Consider the following 16,827-nt stretch of genomic DNA (forward strand, 5'->3'; position numbering starts at 1 on the left):
CTTGAGGAGAGCCGCAGGACTCACAGTGACATCTGTCTAGACCCACTCTTGGAGGAGAACACTTCCTCTGGGTAGCCTTGAGCCTCCCTGAAGAATCGAGTTTGCATGTGAATACGGTGTAAAATAAAAGCATCAGCATCTCCTATTTGCATCACATGTCCCTCTTATAAAGCTTTTCCATAAATAGTATCTAGTTTGATCCTTACAGCAGCCTATAAAGTAAATATTTATAATCCTATCTTATCGATAAGAATACCAGAGTCCAGGGGCGCCTGGGTGGCTCAGGGGTTAAAGCCTCTGCCTTCGGCTCAGGTCATGATCTCAGGGTCCTGGGATCGAGGCCCGCATCGGGCTTTCTGCTCAGCAGGGAGCCTGCTTCCTCCTCTCTCTCTGCCTGCCTCTCTGCCTACTCGTGATCTGTCTCTGTCAAATAAATAAATAAAATCTTAAAAAAAAAAAAAAAAGAATACCAGAGTCCACAGTAAATTATCCAAGGGGCACACAGTTAAAGAGTGACCAACAGCAAACTTGAACAGAGGTTGCTTGTGTCCTAGGGGGATGTTCTTTCTGCTTCCCAGAAGTTGCCCTATGCATATATACATGTCTATTTTGTAACAGCATTGGACTGTGAACATAGACTTGGAGTCCTGGTCCAAATGAGAGATGAAAAGAAAAACCTAAATAAAACAGATTGGGATAGAAATTTCTCAGGGCTCTACAGTACAGATACCTGTTTAGAGTTTTTAGAAAGGTGTAGTTTACTTTTAGCCAGCGACATGATGAGAGATTACCAGGAAAGTCTGTAGAGTGAAGAAGCAGCTGTGGGAAAGTTTGGATTCCCTTCCTTTCCCTTGTGGCCAATTTAGTCCCAAATAGGGCAACTTTAAGAAGCATCTGGATCTGATGGATTGAGGATTGATCTGGGAATTAGGGTTTGGGCTCTCCCTTACCTGATTAGATGTTTTTACTATCTATAGAGGTATTTCCAATGGAACCCTAAGAGATGTAACACATAAAAAAGGGGTTCATGGTTAAATAACTTTGGTTAATGCTGCATTGAAACAAGTAAACCAAAATATTTATTTGACAGATGATCAGAGCCTTTAAAATGCTAATATATATGTGAATCTCTAAGAAAGAGCTTTGTGACATGTCACTTTTCAAAATCATTTGGCCCCATGGTCCTTTGGAAGAAGGCTCACTATGGGATGTGATAGTTTGGTAGTTTTTCTCATGTACTTTGGTGTGATTGTGTTACACATGACCATATACCTGTTCTTGTCTCTATTTTTCTCTTTTTATTTAGTGCTTATAAATCTGGACTTTGCTCCCAAACTGAGATCCATGAGTATAAGAACTGTATGTTTGTTTCTCTATGCCACACAGTTTCTATTAAAGTCTATGAAATAGGAGCTCAGTAAATCTTTATCTGAACAAAATTTGATTCTGTAGATGCAGAAGCTAGAGCGTATAGTCTTTATGGAGAAATCAATGGAAACTTGGCCACAGTTTTGTTACCTGTGGCTTCTCTAACAGTGTGTAGATGTTGTCTTTCTCTCTTTCTGTCTTTCGCTCAGGCAGCATCCTGATCTCCAGACCATCCCTTTAAATTACAGGTTATTGGTGGTAGTGTTCTTATATAAAATTAAGGGTTGAAAACCTGAGATGGCAAAGAAGCTGTTCTGTGCTGGGAAAGGTGATGAATTCCCTCACCTGGAGGTTACTGGATCTGAGCCTATAAGGTGATATGACTGTTTTGTGTCTGTGATGCTTGTGATTTCACCTAATTCCCTACTTAAAGTTCAGATGGCATCATATTTCCCCAGGAGATGGTCCCTCCTTCTCATCTGCTGTGAAATGTCTCTGGTATAGCACTGTCCTCTAGGTTCTGGGTGTTTCAGTGTTTCAGGACTGTAAGCTCCAGGAGAACAGGGGCGTTTTCCTTCCCTCATCTGACTTTGGACTGTGTCCAGAGCTTGATAAATATTTGTTGGGTGAATTGGAAGAATCTTAAGTATATTCCTCATAAATATTCCTGCCCTCCAACCTTAAAACACCCTGAAATGATTCTCCATCATATTCTGTGTTGGATTTTAATCTACTTTCTTGATTTAAAAGTTTATAGTGCCACTCTGTACTTTTCTCTAAACTCTCCCTGTTTTATTTATTTATTTTTTTTATTAAAGATTTATTTATTTATTTGAAAGAGAGAGCGGGGTTGGGGGCAGAGAGAATCTTGAGACTATGAGCAGACTCTGAGCTGAGCACAGAGCCCACCGTGAGGCTCGATCTCACAAACGTAAGATCACAACCCTGTGCTGACCTTACATCATAACTTGAGATCATTACATGAGCTGAAACCAAGAGTCAGATGCTTAACCAAGAGTCAGATGCTTAGCCGACTCTGCCACCCAGCTGCCCCTTTCTCCCTGTTATTAAACCACACTTTAACTTCAGTCAAGCAAAATTTTTCTATAATATTTTAAAGAAGCATTACATATTAACAGTAAAATACATAAATAAATACTAAGTGTACAGATTGGTGAATTGTTACAAACTCATCATCATGTAGCCATTACCTAACTACAAAATAGGATATTATCAGATCTTGGAAGACTTATTCTCGCCCCTCTCTGTCAGTATGCCCAAGGCAATCGAGGTTCTGATTTGAATTAAATAATAATTAATAGCTGCAATTTCATAACAAAAACCAACATATAGCACATTATACGAGTATAACCCCATCTAATTATAAAACCTCTGTCTATGTGTTGCATCATTTGTCCTCTGCGACCACCTCATGTGATAGTCATGGCAGAGGCTTTTACTTCCATTGAAAAAAAAAAATGGGATATTATAAGACTAGAGAAGGAAAACCTCCTGGACCATAATTTCTCAACTTCAAATTTAATTGTAGAGGGTATCATAATAATCTTGGCTTTTCCTTAAGTTACAGAGGCTGGATTTAAAACTGCTTTCAGTCAGAAGTTTATCTTCTCTGAAATATCTAGAGAATAGGGCACTAAATTTGGACCTGGTACATGCAAAGGTAGGACATGGCAAATTTTGCCCAGTGGTCAATGGTCAACTTGAACCAAATAAGTTGGGCTCTTCTTTGTAAATAATATTAATGGTAGTTCACATTGGCCTATTGGTCTACAGCTTCTCAAGTTTTTCACATTTGTAATCTGATTTAATAAGAGCTAGTAATATTTAATAAGGGCATTTGCTAAGAGCTTTCTTATATGCCCGGATGGTGCTAATTACCAAGTTTATTCCTCCCAACAAACTAATAAGGTGGGTATTAGTTTCTGTCACTCCCACTATACAAAATTCATACCTCAGTCTCTCTAAGTACAGAATACTTAAGCATCAAATTGTCCACCCTCTAGGAAAAGGGTACAATGGAATACTTTCCTTGTCCCAATTAAGAAGTATCCATGAACAGCTAGCATGTCAGTCTTAAATTAGTCATCAAGGCAGTAACCAGTTGAACATCTAGCATGTCATCAAGGCAGTAACCAGTTTATAACTCTTAAGGGGTGGTTGTGAATCTTTCCCTCCTCTCTCAGGCTGTTCAAGATCAAACGGGCAAACATGAACTCCAAGTGTAATGCTCTTCTTAAGATTTCTTTCACCTTCATCTCACTGAAAACCTAGTTCTAGTTCTCTCTTCTGAAGGATGAAACTTGATCCTATTTCTTCCCTCACCCCACAGAACATGTTGCTATTCAAAATATTTAAGAACAAAAGGAAATCAATCTGTTCCCAATCTATTCCAAGCTTCTAAAGATGGCAGGTGGTATATTATATATGTGCTCTCAGAGTTCCAAACACTTTGAAGCTATTTAGTAACAAAGGGAAAGGCCGTATCTAAGATGAGCGTGCTAATGTTTTCTGGAGCGAACTTTGACTTTGCTGTTGTATCAAGGTTAGCAACACTGGCTTCATATGCTGAAAGTTGGGACATTTCATTGATCTTTCTGTGTGCCTCTACTCCTGGACTTTTCTGGAACATTCAGTACTTAACAACAGGACAGTGTTATTTTCAAAGTAAATGTTGAAAATAGAAACCATATTTAGGTTAAAACAGCTTTCATTTATTTAAACTGTCTGAAAGGGTTCACAAATCATTTGTGGAGCTTTTAAAAAGGAAGACTCATGCCACTTAAAATTTTTTTTAATTAACATACAATAAAATTGACTTTTTTTTTTTTTAAAGCACAGCTCTATGAATAATAACTCATGTATAGACTCATTTAATCACTGACCCAATCAGGGTATGGAACTCTACTATCCCCCAAAGGATGCTTTTGTGCTATGACTTCAGAGTTAACATCTGCCCACTCACTACCTCTAACCCCTGATCTGTTCTCTCTCATTCTAGTTTTGTCTTTTTGGGAATGTCTTTTATTTTATTTTAATTTTTTAATATTTTTTTGAAGATTTTATTTATTTATTCGACAGAGTTCGTGAGTAGGCAGAGAGGCGAGCAGAGAGAGAGGGGGAGTCAGGCTCCTTGCTGAGAAGAGAGCCCCACATGGGACTTGATCCCAAGACCCTAGGATCACTACCTGAGCCAAAGGCAGAGGCTCAACCCACTGAGCCACCCAGGCACCCCACGAATGTCTTTTAAATGGAATTAGACTGTTGGTAATCCATTGAGACTGGCGTTTTTTCCCTTAACATAATGCCTTTGAGATTCTTCCAAGTTGTTGTTATGGACAGCTTATTGTTTTGTTTGACTGAAAAGTAGTCTGTTTTTCAGATGTTTAAGAGTTTATCCATTCGCCTGGTGAAGGACATTGGCTTTGTTTCTAGTTTTTGACAATTAATAACAGAGTTGCAGTAAACATTCATGTACAGGTTTTTGTGTGAACGTAAGTTTCCAGTTCTCCTGGGTGAATACCCAGGAGTGGGATCCTATGGCAAGTGTATGTTTAACTTTATAAGAAGCTGCCAGGTTGTTTTCCAGAGGCTATGCCATTTTATAGTCCCAGCAGGATGGTTTCAGCAGCTCTGTATTATCTTCAGCATTCAGCATTGCTGGTATTTCTTACTTTAGTGATTCTGAAAAGTGTGTAGTGATATCTAATTTTGTTTTTAGATTTTCATTTCCCCTATGGCTAATGATGTTAAACATCCTTTCCTGTGTTAATTTACCTTCTAAATATCCTTTTCCGTAAAATGTCTCTTTAAGACTTTTGACATTTTAGGGGTGCCTGGGTGGCCCAGTCAGTTAGGGATCTGACTTCATCTCAGGTCATGGTCCCAGAGTCCTGGGGTCTAGCCCCATGTCAGGCTCTTTGCTCAGCAGGGAGCCTGCTTCTCTTTCTCCCCCTCTGCCTGCCACTTCCCCTCCTGTGCTCTCTCTCTGCGTCAAATAAATAAATAAAAAATCTTGAAAAAAAAAGACTTTTGACATTTTAAAATTGGGTTCTTTAGATAGGTAAAGAAGAGGTGGAGTTTGTATGCACACCCATAGACAGAATGAAATTTTACCATTCATGACAACATGGATGGATGGAAGAGATATTATGCTAAGTGATGTAAGTCAGACAAAAAAAGGCGGGTACCATCCGAGTTCACTTATATTTGGAATCTAAAATACAAACAAAAAACAGAAATAGATTTATAAATACAGAGAACAAACTAGCGGTTACAAGAGGGAATGGGGGAGTGAGTGAAATAGATGAAGGTGATTAAGAGGCACAAACTTCCAGTTATAAAGTAAATAAGTCACAGGGCTGAAAAGTACAGTATAAGGAATATAGTCAGTATTTTAGTAACTTTGTATGGTGACAGATGGTAACGACACTTAGCATGGCAAACAACTGGTAATATATATAATTGTCACATCATCACGTTGTATACCTGAAACTAATATAATATTCTGTCAACTATAATTCAATTAAAAAAAAAGTTGGGTTGTTTATAGTACAATTCCTACAGTTTTATTATTCCTTTTCAAAATGTTCTTCAATATTGAAGGTGTTTCTCTTTCCATATAAGTTTTAAAATCAGCTCGTCTATATCAATAAATAAATCTTGCTAAGATTTTTTCTTGGAATTTTACTAAGTCTGTCAATAATTTGGGGAGAGAATTGACATCTTTTCTATGTGGAGTCTTTCAGTCTATGAATATGGTATGCCTTCTGCATTATTTTCAGTTACCACTCTAATAAATAGCCAAAAACTTAGTGACTTAAAACAACATTCATTTATTATATCACAGTTTCTGTGAGGCAGAAGTTCAGATAAAATGTTCTCTGCCTGAGTCTTACAAAGTTAAAATTAAAGTGTCTGCAAGGCCGTGTTCCTTTCTGGAGGCTCTGGGGAAGAATACAGTTCCAAAGTTGGGCAGAAGTTTTTTTTTTTTTTTTTTGAAGTTTTTATTTAAATTCCAGTTAGTTAACATACAGTGTAATATTAGTTGCAGGTGTACAATCTAGTGATTCAACAATTCCATACAACACCCAGTGCTCATGGCAAGTGTGCGCCTTAATCCCCATAACCTACTTAACCCATTTCTCTATCTATCTCCCTTTTGGTAACCACCAGTTTGTTCTCTATAGTTGAGTCCATTTCTTAGTTTTTCTCTCTCTTTTTCTTCCCTTTGCCTATTTACTTTGTTTCTTAAACTCCACATATTAGTGAAATCATATAGTATATTTGCCTTTCTCTGACTGAATTATTTCACTCAACGTAATACTATCTAGCTCCATCCATGTCATTGCAAATGGCCAGATTTCATTCTTTTTATGGCTAAATTATATATATATATATATATACATATATATATATATATATACACACACACACACACACACACACATACATACACACACATATGTAATATCCCACATCTTCTTTATCCATCCATCTCCTTCATCAATCTATGGACACTTGTGCTATTTCCATAATTTAGCTATTGTAAATAATGCTGCTGGAAACATTGGGGTGCATATAGCCCTTTGAATAGCATTTTTTTAATAGTATTTTTATATTTTTTGGTAAATACCTTGTAGTGAGACTGCAGGACAGTAAGATAGTTCAATTTTTAACTTCTTGAGGAACCTCAATACTATTTTTTGCAGTGGCTGCACCAGTTTGTATTCCCGTTGACAGTGTAAATGTAAGAGGTTTCCTCTTTCACCACATCCTCAGGTTACTGGGAGCATTTTATTCCCTATGTTGTAGGCAATAGGTACCTTTTGTCTTACTGGCTATCAGGCTGTCAGCTGAAGGTATCTTTCAGCTCTGGAATATCACAGGCATTCCTTGACAGGTTGCTACATTTATCTTTAACATCAAAAGACTTTGGGGTTCTTTTCTTGCTTCACATTTCTTTATCTATCCGTTGTATCTCTCTCACTCTAACCAGAGAAACTTCTTTGCTTCTTAGGGTTGATGTGATCAGATTGGGCCCATGTGGATAATCCAGTATAATTTTCATATTTTGAGGTCCATACCCTTAATTATATTTGCATAGTTCTCTAGCTAAGTAGGTAACAAAACAGGTTGCAGGAATTTAGGGCATGGGGCCATTTTGCCAACCACATATTTCTATTTATTTAGGTTATTTTTAATTTATTTTACCAACATTTTATATATTTCAGCATACAGACCTTCCTCATGTTGGTTAGACTCTTACCCAGCATTTCTTTTTTACTTACTGTGATGAGTATTTTAAAAAGTTTTTCCATTGTTATTGCTAGTATATAGTAATATATTTAATTTTTCTGTGTTGACTATGTACTCTGTGACTTGACTTATTTAGTTCTTTTTTTGTGATAGATTCTTGGGGATTTTCTATGTTGGAAATTGCATCATCTGTGAATAGCCTTATTGTATTAGTTTAGACTTCCAGTATGATGTTGAATAATAATATAAATGAATGTCCTTGCTTTGCTCCGAAGCTGAGTGGAAAAGTATTCAGTTTTCAACATTAGATGTGATATTAGATGTAGGTTTTTTGAAGATACTCTTTATTGCCTTGAGGAGGTTCCCTTCTACTCTTAGTTTGCTAAGGCTTATATCATGAATGGATACTGAATTTTGTCAAATGTTCTTGGATCAATTGACATAATCATGTGGTTTTGGTTTCTTTAGATATTTCAAACACTGAATCCAGACTTGCATATCAGGGATAAACTCTATTTGATTTTGGGATATCTATACAGTTATTTTCTTATGCTATCTATGGCAGAGTTTAGAATCAAAGTGATATTGTGTATCATAGAATGAATTGGTAGCTGTTTAGTCTTTAATTTTATGAAAGAGATTATATAGAATTGATGTTATTTATTTTTTAAATGTTTGATAGAATTCACCAGTGAGATCATCTGGAGCTTGGGAATTTCTTTTTTGTAAGGTTTCTAGCTTCAAATTTAATCTTTGAAAATAATTATAGGCCAATAAGATTGTTCTTTTCATTTTGGATGAGCTTTGATAGCTTGTGGGTTTTGAGATATTGGTACATTTCATTTAAATTGTGTAGTTTATGTGCCCAGATAATTTAGTATTCTCTACTAAATTTAGTATTCTAAATTTAGTATTCTAGTATTCTAAATTTAGTTTATGTGCCCAGATAATTTAGTATTCTCTACTAAATTTAGTATTCTAAATTTAGTATTCTCTACTTGCCCATACAATCAGTAGTGATGTACCCTCTTTCATTTCTGATATTAGTGATATGTATCTTTTTTCCCCTTCTTGGTTCACCTGGCTAGAGTTTTAACAATTTTTGTTGTTGTTGTTTTCAAAGAACTAACTTTTAACTTCTTTGTTTTTTCTCTTTTAAAATTTTTGATCTCTATTCTTTTCTTTTTGCTTGCTTGTTTTATTCTTTTCTTATTTTAGGTTCTTAAGGTAGAAGATTAGATTATTGACTTGAAATTTTTCTTTTCTAATATAAACCTTCTAATACTACAAATTATCCTCTAAGCACTATTTTAACTGCATCCCACACATTTTGGTATGTTGTATTTTCATTTTTGTTCAGTTTAAAATATTTTCTAATAGTTGTCTGTTTTAACCCATCACTTATTTAGACACACAATTGGTCTTTGAACAGCCTAGGTTTGAATTGTGCAGATACACTTAAACACAAATTTTTTTTCAATAAATGTTCTACAGTAATGTAAATGTATTTTCTCTTCTTTATGACTTTCTCAATAAAATTTCTTTTCCTTTTTTTTTTTTAAGATTTTTTATTTATTTATTTGACAGACAGAGATCACAAGTAGGCAGAGGCAGGCAGAGAGGAGGAAGCAGGCTCCTGCTGAGCAGAGAGCCCGATGTGGGACTCGATCCCAGGACCCTGAGATCATGACCTGAGCCGAAGGCAGCGGCTTAACCCACTGAGCCACCCAGGCGCCCCTCAATAACATTTTCTTTTCTCTAGCTTACTTTATTGTAAGAATATACTATATAATACATATACAAAATATACATTAATTGACTTTTTATGTTATTGGTAAGGCTTCCAGTTAAACGTAAGCTCTTAGTAGTTAAGTTTTGGGGAAACTAAAAGTTATGCATGGATTTTTAACTGTGTGAATGGTTGACACCCCTAATCCTGTCTTGTTCAAGGGTCAGCTGTAAATTCCTTAATTTCTAGGTGTTTGAATATTATCCTGCTATTCTTCTTTTATTTATTTCTAGTTTAATTCTATGGTTAGAGAATATATGTTCAATTATTTTAAACTTGTTTAAGGTTTGATTTACGGTACATGACATAGCTGATCTTGCTGAATGTCCTATATATACTTGAAAATAATATTCTATTATTTAATTTTGGAGTCCTCATATAATTGTTTTATCCATTCTACCCAGGTTTATTGCTGCATTCATTGAGAGAAAAAGAGTGGATTATGCTTATGATTATTATTTTAATCAGAATTAGAGTCTTCCATGTCACTTTGCTGACACTATTGATTACTGATAAATATTCTTTTCTGAAGTATTCTTCACAAGGGTCAATTTATGGTTCAAACACTGGATAAAAGATTGATGGTGAAAATAACTTTGATTTCTTAATAAATGCCATCTCTCCTTTTCTGTAAAATAAGATGATTAATAACTTATCCTATGCCCTTTAGAAGCTTGTTTGTCATCTTAGGTGAGCATACATACAAGATCTGCTCAAACTTTATTAATAAGTTAGAGAAGTAAGTTAGATACAGTTACTGACTTTATCAGTTAAGTTAGGACCTGTATGAGTCAGGGCTCAAGAAGGGAATTTGGCTTCAGGGCATGGAGATGACCATCTAGGGTGTGTGGTTTGGTGTTAATGACCAGGTTTTCAGTGGACAGATCAGAGCAAAGGACATCTGTCCACCAGGAATGAAGCAGGTGATAAGAGCATTGTGGTAATAGGAGGCTTATCCAGCTTGGGAAAAACTTACAAATTTCAGGGGACAAATTCAGGCTTTTGTAAGAGTGCTGAAAAGCACCAGGTTAAAGTTCAAAGCCTCAGCTAGGTTGGTGGGCTTCAGAGAGTGACTGGGATCGGGGTATGGGCTATGTGTGGAATCAGGAAACAGGGAGAGATCCAGCCCTGTGGCCTGGAGAAATGTGCAGAAGGAAGGCAAATGTGATTCATAGGTAATTCCAGCCTTGGGGCAGCAGACCTAGTTTCAGCCTGTCACCTGTGGACTGGGTGAGAGAACCACTGGTCAGAGCTGATGCAGAGGTAAGGAGATCCTGAAGCTTATTAAACCTAGAGAATGCAGGCAACGGAATTATTCATAACCAGGAGTTACTGTTAAAGTGGTGACCACACATTAATAGTCATCATTAATATTATTGTGGATTTCATAGAAATGAGTGTATATTTGAAACTCTTTGCCAGGTAGTATAGACATCTGAGTTGATATATCAGGAAACAATGAAACTAAATATGAGAGAAGTACTCAGATCTAAGAGCGGACTATGAAAATGATTATATAGTAGGTATAATGGGTAGCGTGGAAAAGGCCGACTGGGAATTTATTTTTGTAAGTTGCAATCATCTGAAGCAAGGGCAGAATCTTTTAAACACCATGGCAATAATCCAAAGCTAGGTTGTAATTCAGACCATGAGAAACCGTGTGTTATTAGCAGGTTCCTTTGCTTTCTGACAGCTTCTCCATCTCTGAAAATATCCAGCACTCTCTCTCCCCAAGAAACAAGAACGAAAAATGTATGACTAGTCACAATAATAAAATTCTGAGGGAGAATTCAAGACGATGTTAAATGAACCAGCCAACCTCCTCCCACTAACCTTGGTACCTTTAGTCTGTCAAAACCAGCCTGAACAATCACATTTCCTTCTCAGTCTCCTTCATTCTAATTCATCACAGGACAGGACTGACCCTGGATTTGTGTTTGCACACAGGTTATCTTTAGATTGGCTTTACCTTGATGACCTGACTTCTTGCTGCCTCTGACATAATCCAGTTACTCAGGGGAATATCAATTAAGGCCCTCAATCACACTAATTAGAATGTCTTCTAAGTGTTGCCCTAGGAATTCAACAGCTTATAAATAGGCAAATTGGGAAAATCTAGAGGTGTGAGTTTTGTTTTGTTTTGTTTTTATAGCCGAAAGCAATTTAGGAGGTAGAGTGCTTTAGCATAGCTGAGTATTGGAGCTGAAGTTACTGTGCCCTGAATCTGCAATGAAATATCCAGTTGTTTTCCACTGACAATGGATTAATGCGGAATTATTAATTACTTTTATTAATGAGTTGGATGAGGACATAGGTGGCATGCTGATCAAGATTATAAATGACACAAAGCTAGGAATTAAACAATTATTTTGATGACAAGTTCAGGAGACAAAATGATTTTAAGACAGAATATAGTCACAATCCATCCAACACATGCCCAGAAGAAATGATCTCCAGCAGGCACAATTCGATGCTCACATCAGTCTTCTAATCAGAAGCCTTCAGTGGTTCCCTATTTTCTGTTTAAATTAAATTCCAAGTCCTTTGCTATTCAGGGCCTTGCCATATTCTGATCCTAATACTCCCTGCCTTTTTACAATTTATTTTATTTTATTTTTAATTTATTTTTTTTCAATTTATTTATTTTCAGAAAAAAAAATATTCATTATTTTTTCACCACACCCAGTGCTCCATGCTATCCATGCCCTCTATAATACCCACCACCTGGTACCCCAACCTCCCACCCCCCCGCCACTTCAAACCTCTCAGATTGCTTTTCAGAGTCCATAGTCTCTCATGATTCACCTCCCCTTCCAATTTATCCCAACTCCCTTCTCCTCTCTAACACCACTTGTCCTCCATGATATTTGTTATGCTCCACAAATAAGTGAAACCATATGATAATTGACTCTCTCTGCTTGACTTATTTCACTCAGCATAATCTCTTCCAGTCCCGTCCATGTTGCTACAAAAGTTGGGTATTCATCCTTTCTGATGGAGGCATAATACTCCATAGTGTATATGGACCACATTTTCCTTATCCATTCGTCTGTTGAAGGGCATCTTGGTTCTTTCCGTAGTTTGGCAACCATGTCCATTGCTGCTATAAACATTGGGGTACAGATGGCCCTTCTTTTCACGACATCTGTATCTTTGGGGTAAATACCCAGGAGTGCAATTGCAGGGTCATAGGGAAGCTCTATTTTTAATTTCTTGAGGAATCTCCACACTCTTCTCCAAAGAGGCTACAGCAACTTGCATTCCCACCAACAGTGTAAGAGGGTTCCTCTTTCTCCACATCCTCTCCAACACATGTTGTTTCCTGTTTTGTTAATTTTGGCCATTCTAACTGGTGTAAGGTGATATCTCAATGTGGTTTTAATTTGAATCTCCCTGATGGCTAGTGATGATGAACATTTTTTCATGTGTCTGATAGCCATTTGTATGTCTTGATTGTAGTTCTTTTACTAATACCTTGTGCTTGAGCCAAACCGAATTATCTACGGATTATTTCCCTTTTATGTTCCATGCTTTGCCTATCTCTGAACATTATTCCCCCCGGAGTTTCTTTTCCCCACTTTCCTTCTGTTTCAATTCAGTTCTTGCTCAGTCAAAAGCTACTTCTTGTCCTTAGTCTTCTTTCATTGCTTTGGATGGAATAATCTCTTTCTCTTGCTGATCTTCAGTGATACTTATCTGTTCCTCTCTGTGTTTATCACTGTTTAGTTTGTATCGTCATTATTTTGGTACCCATTTTAAGTCTCTTCTAGTGCTTAGTGTTCTACCTTCTGTCTGAGAAATCTTTGCATGTCTTGTAGTGGCCCTGCATGTGTCTTTTTCATAGTTGACGATGATGAAATAGTTTATCTCCTCTCCTGGGGAGAATTGCCTTTAGAGGAGACTTTACATCTTGCTCACCAGAGGCCCCTCCAACTGTATCAAGGAGACATGTAAACAGAAAGTGCCTCACACATATTTAATTGAACAAATGAATGACTGACGAAAGAGTTCCTTAAGTTAACAGTGTAAGAATTGGAAGAAAAGGGTGGTGGTAAGAAAGAAACCTTTAATCTCTTGGATTAAAAATGGCTGTTTAGGATATAATAAATTCACTTGTCACTTTTGAACAGTCATGCTAAAGAAGGAAGTACAATATGAACTACAGATTTGTGGTGATGTGTGGCCAAGAGAGGTGACCGCTTTTGGAAATGTGCATTGTCCTTTAAAGTGATCATACACTCTGGATTGCTTAGGCTGTACCAGTTTATACCTTTTGTTTCAGTGGCACCCTCTTACAGCTGTCTCCTTTTAAGTGCTATTATCTGGCTACCCTATTTATCAAATACCTCTTTGACCTTTTCAGGATGGTGGGTCCCTTTGGTAGTGAAACTTGTGCCATTGCGTTATGTTGGCCGGGGGGTATCAGTCTCATCTCTGGCACTTACTAGAGATGTGATCAGGACAATGACCAAGACGTCTGTAAGCACTCTTATGTGGCTGCTCTGTTCAAAATAGCAACAGTCTTGAATATGGAATTTTTCAGTAATATCCAGGTTTCAGCATTTATAACCCTATCAAGATTCTATCACGGGGAAGATATGTCTAGGGCAGTAGGGAAATAAATATCTCACAGAGTTGTTAAATCTCTAGGTCTTCTGTATTAGAGATCACACAACCAAATGTAAGGGCAGAGTTCTTGCTACTTGGCTGTTCTAGCTGGCTATCAGTAGAAAGGCTGAAGGTCACAAAAACTGGACTCCAGCTTTATCATTTGTCTCTTCCAGGGAGAAGAGGGGAGCGGGCACAGCAGAGAGTGAGGTTTAGATCTTCCCCTTTACTCCAAATTCCAAGTGTGGTGGACTGTAGACCAAGTCTGCATCCAGGGTTTCTAGACCTTCTAGTCATCACTATGAAGGATAAGTGTCTGGATCATAAAATATTAACAGTTGGGAACAGACCACATGAATGCCAAGGAGGGAAAGAAGATCAAATTTATCTGCCAGAAATGTGACTCCTGGTGAAAAAAGTCAAGAGGAATATTTTCCTTAAGTAGGCAGTTGTAGTTGAATGATTAAGAGATAGTTCTGCAGCCAGAGTGCTGAAACTTAATCATTATTCTCCTACTTTCTAGGCAAAAGATGTTGGTTATCTTATTTAAACTTGTCTCAGTTTCCTTATCTGTACTATGGGTGTTAAAAAAAATCTTATTGGTTAGTTCCTGCAATTAAATTAGTTAATATGGTAGACATGCTAGAACAGTTCCTCATCCATCCTTAGCTTGTGTATGTGGTAATTATTACTTAAGCTCTAAAGAGTGGTAAAGTACTCTCCCTTAACTTTGTATTTATGTTGACAGGATGGGACTCCTGTGGTGTGTGATGAGTCTCTACTTCTATGGGATCCTGCAAAGTGATGCCTCAGGTAAACGAATAACTTTTGACAATCTATTAAAATATGAATTATCTATAGGATAATGTGTCAAATTTTTCTGAAAAATGTGTTAAGACTACATAAGATTTATATCCGTTGTCTTCTATGGTACCACAGAATCATAGATGTGACACAATCATCAATTTTGGTGATGATACCTCTAGTCTTCAGGGGACAAAATGTACTTAGGGCAGTGGTCTGGTTTGTATAATATAGGAATTTTCCATCACCTTCACATCCAAACGAACTAGAATCCTGCTTCTCTCCCTTTACCTCAGGTCCAATGGGAAAAGAAATGACAGTGATGGTAGCATGACTCTGTTTTCCAAACTTCAGCCAGTGGTAGAAGAGGCATTGAGGCTAATAGTCTATTAAGACCTTTTAAGAGCAAATGAATAACAATGATTTCTTGTCATACTGCTACAATCTAGGAGAAAAAGGACCTACAGTTACGTTCATCCCCCCACCCCCACCCTTTGGGTGTTGCCCCTTAAGAGAAATCAACCAAACCTTGAGTTTGAATTACCAAGCTCAGTCATCGGGTCTGGATCATATGAAATCAGAGCCAGAAGGGATTTGAAAATTCATCTTTCCAGTACTCCTCTCATCTCCAGAATTACTGCTCAGGACCACTCTGGTAACTCTAACTAGTGATCATCTCATCGCAGTCCATATGTCTTTGGACTGACCAAGTTCTTAGAAAGTTTTTAGTATATATAATTGAAATCTATTTCTGTCATTTCCACATTTTTCTGGTTCAACTCCTTGAATTTCATAGAGGATACTCAGTCCAGTGGTTCTTTAATTTTAATTCAGGGAACCTAGATATCTTCATTTGAAAAGGCTCCTCATGTATAATTCCCCTGAAGACCACAGACAATACTTTAAATATTATAGCTTTAATTTCTCTTCTGCGTGAGAGGTCTTCAGAAATGTTAAAATAATGATTGCATAGCCATGACATTGTTTTCCAATATATTTCTTCAATCTTTCTTCACATGGTATGGATTGGAGCCCTTCTTATTCTGATTATCTTTTCTGGGTATGTGTTTTGATTTCTATACCACTTAAAGAATGTAATAGAAACCAAAAATAAGACTAAAAGGCATATAACTAGGACAGAATGCAGCTCAAAGCCGAGAGAAGTGGAGATAACTTCCAACCTGGTTGACCCTTTTCTCATGGAAAGCATATTTCCTAATCTGGCTGATATTCAGCGGGGGTACGCTAGTACTAGTACACATACAAGAGCTCCTGGCTATTTAAACCAGTGTCTGGCCTGCTTGATTGAGTATCCCATTTGACTGGTCAGTGGTGGTGATGTCCTGATTTTTAAATATGTTAAATAAGACCCCTGATTAGTATTAGTTCTTATTTGATTCGGTTCAGTGCTTGAATATTATCTGCTTACAGAGGCCTTACTTAACTTAACCACTTGAACGAAAATAGCCCTCCCTATCACACCTCTCTGTATCTACCTATAGTTTCCTTCCTGACTCATCTCATCATTTCTCGACACCATGTTAACTTTCTCTTGTCTCCTCCTCCTCTGCTTTTGCTTCTCTCTGTTCTTTTCCTTCCCATCCTCCTCCTTTCCCTTCTTTTTCTCTCTTTCCCTCCTTCCCTTTCTCCTTTCATCCCTATTTCACTACTTGTAAATGGTCCAAGGTCAGGAACGTAGCCTCTTTGTTTTTTACCCAAATACTTGGAATAATGATTGGCACATAGACACATAGTAGGTATGCACTCTCTCTTTCTATCTATACATTATAAATAGATGGATATATATATATATATATATCCATATATATGTGTATATTTATGTGTATGTAAATATATGTATATATGCATACACACACACGCACACACACACACACACACATATTATAAATGGATGGAAAAAAAGTCTTTTCACTTCCCCTTTGCCAAAATTGGCCAATTTTATAATGGGACTTGTTTGGATT

General features: G+C 37.1%; 1 protein-coding gene across 7 annotated transcripts in view; it reads left to right on the forward strand.

Moving 5' to 3' along the window:
* The window catches only part of LOC101683223 (interleukin 1 receptor accessory protein), a 135,804-nt gene that overhangs the window by 34,331 nt on the left and 84,646 nt on the right, over positions 1 to 16,827 (forward strand). For all 7 annotated transcript variants that reach the window (XR_198939.3, XR_006609192.1, XR_006609193.1 and 4 more), the window contains exon 2: positions 14,790 to 14,854. Coding sequence is in view for 4 of the 7 variants with exons in the window: in XM_004745261.3 (XP_004745318.1) it covers positions 14,791 to 14,854 (64 nt within the window). In the remaining 3 variants the exon portion in view is untranslated. The remainder of the gene's footprint in view (positions 1 to 14,789; positions 14,855 to 16,827) is intronic.

Source organism: Mustela putorius, unplaced genomic scaffold, assembly GCF_011764305.1.
Source record: "Mustela putorius furo isolate JIRA1106 unplaced genomic scaffold, ASM1176430v1.1 tig00003834_pilon_pilon_pilon, whole genome shotgun sequence".
In the NCBI taxonomy this organism is placed as follows: Eukaryota; Metazoa; Chordata; class Mammalia; order Carnivora; family Mustelidae; genus Mustela; species Mustela putorius.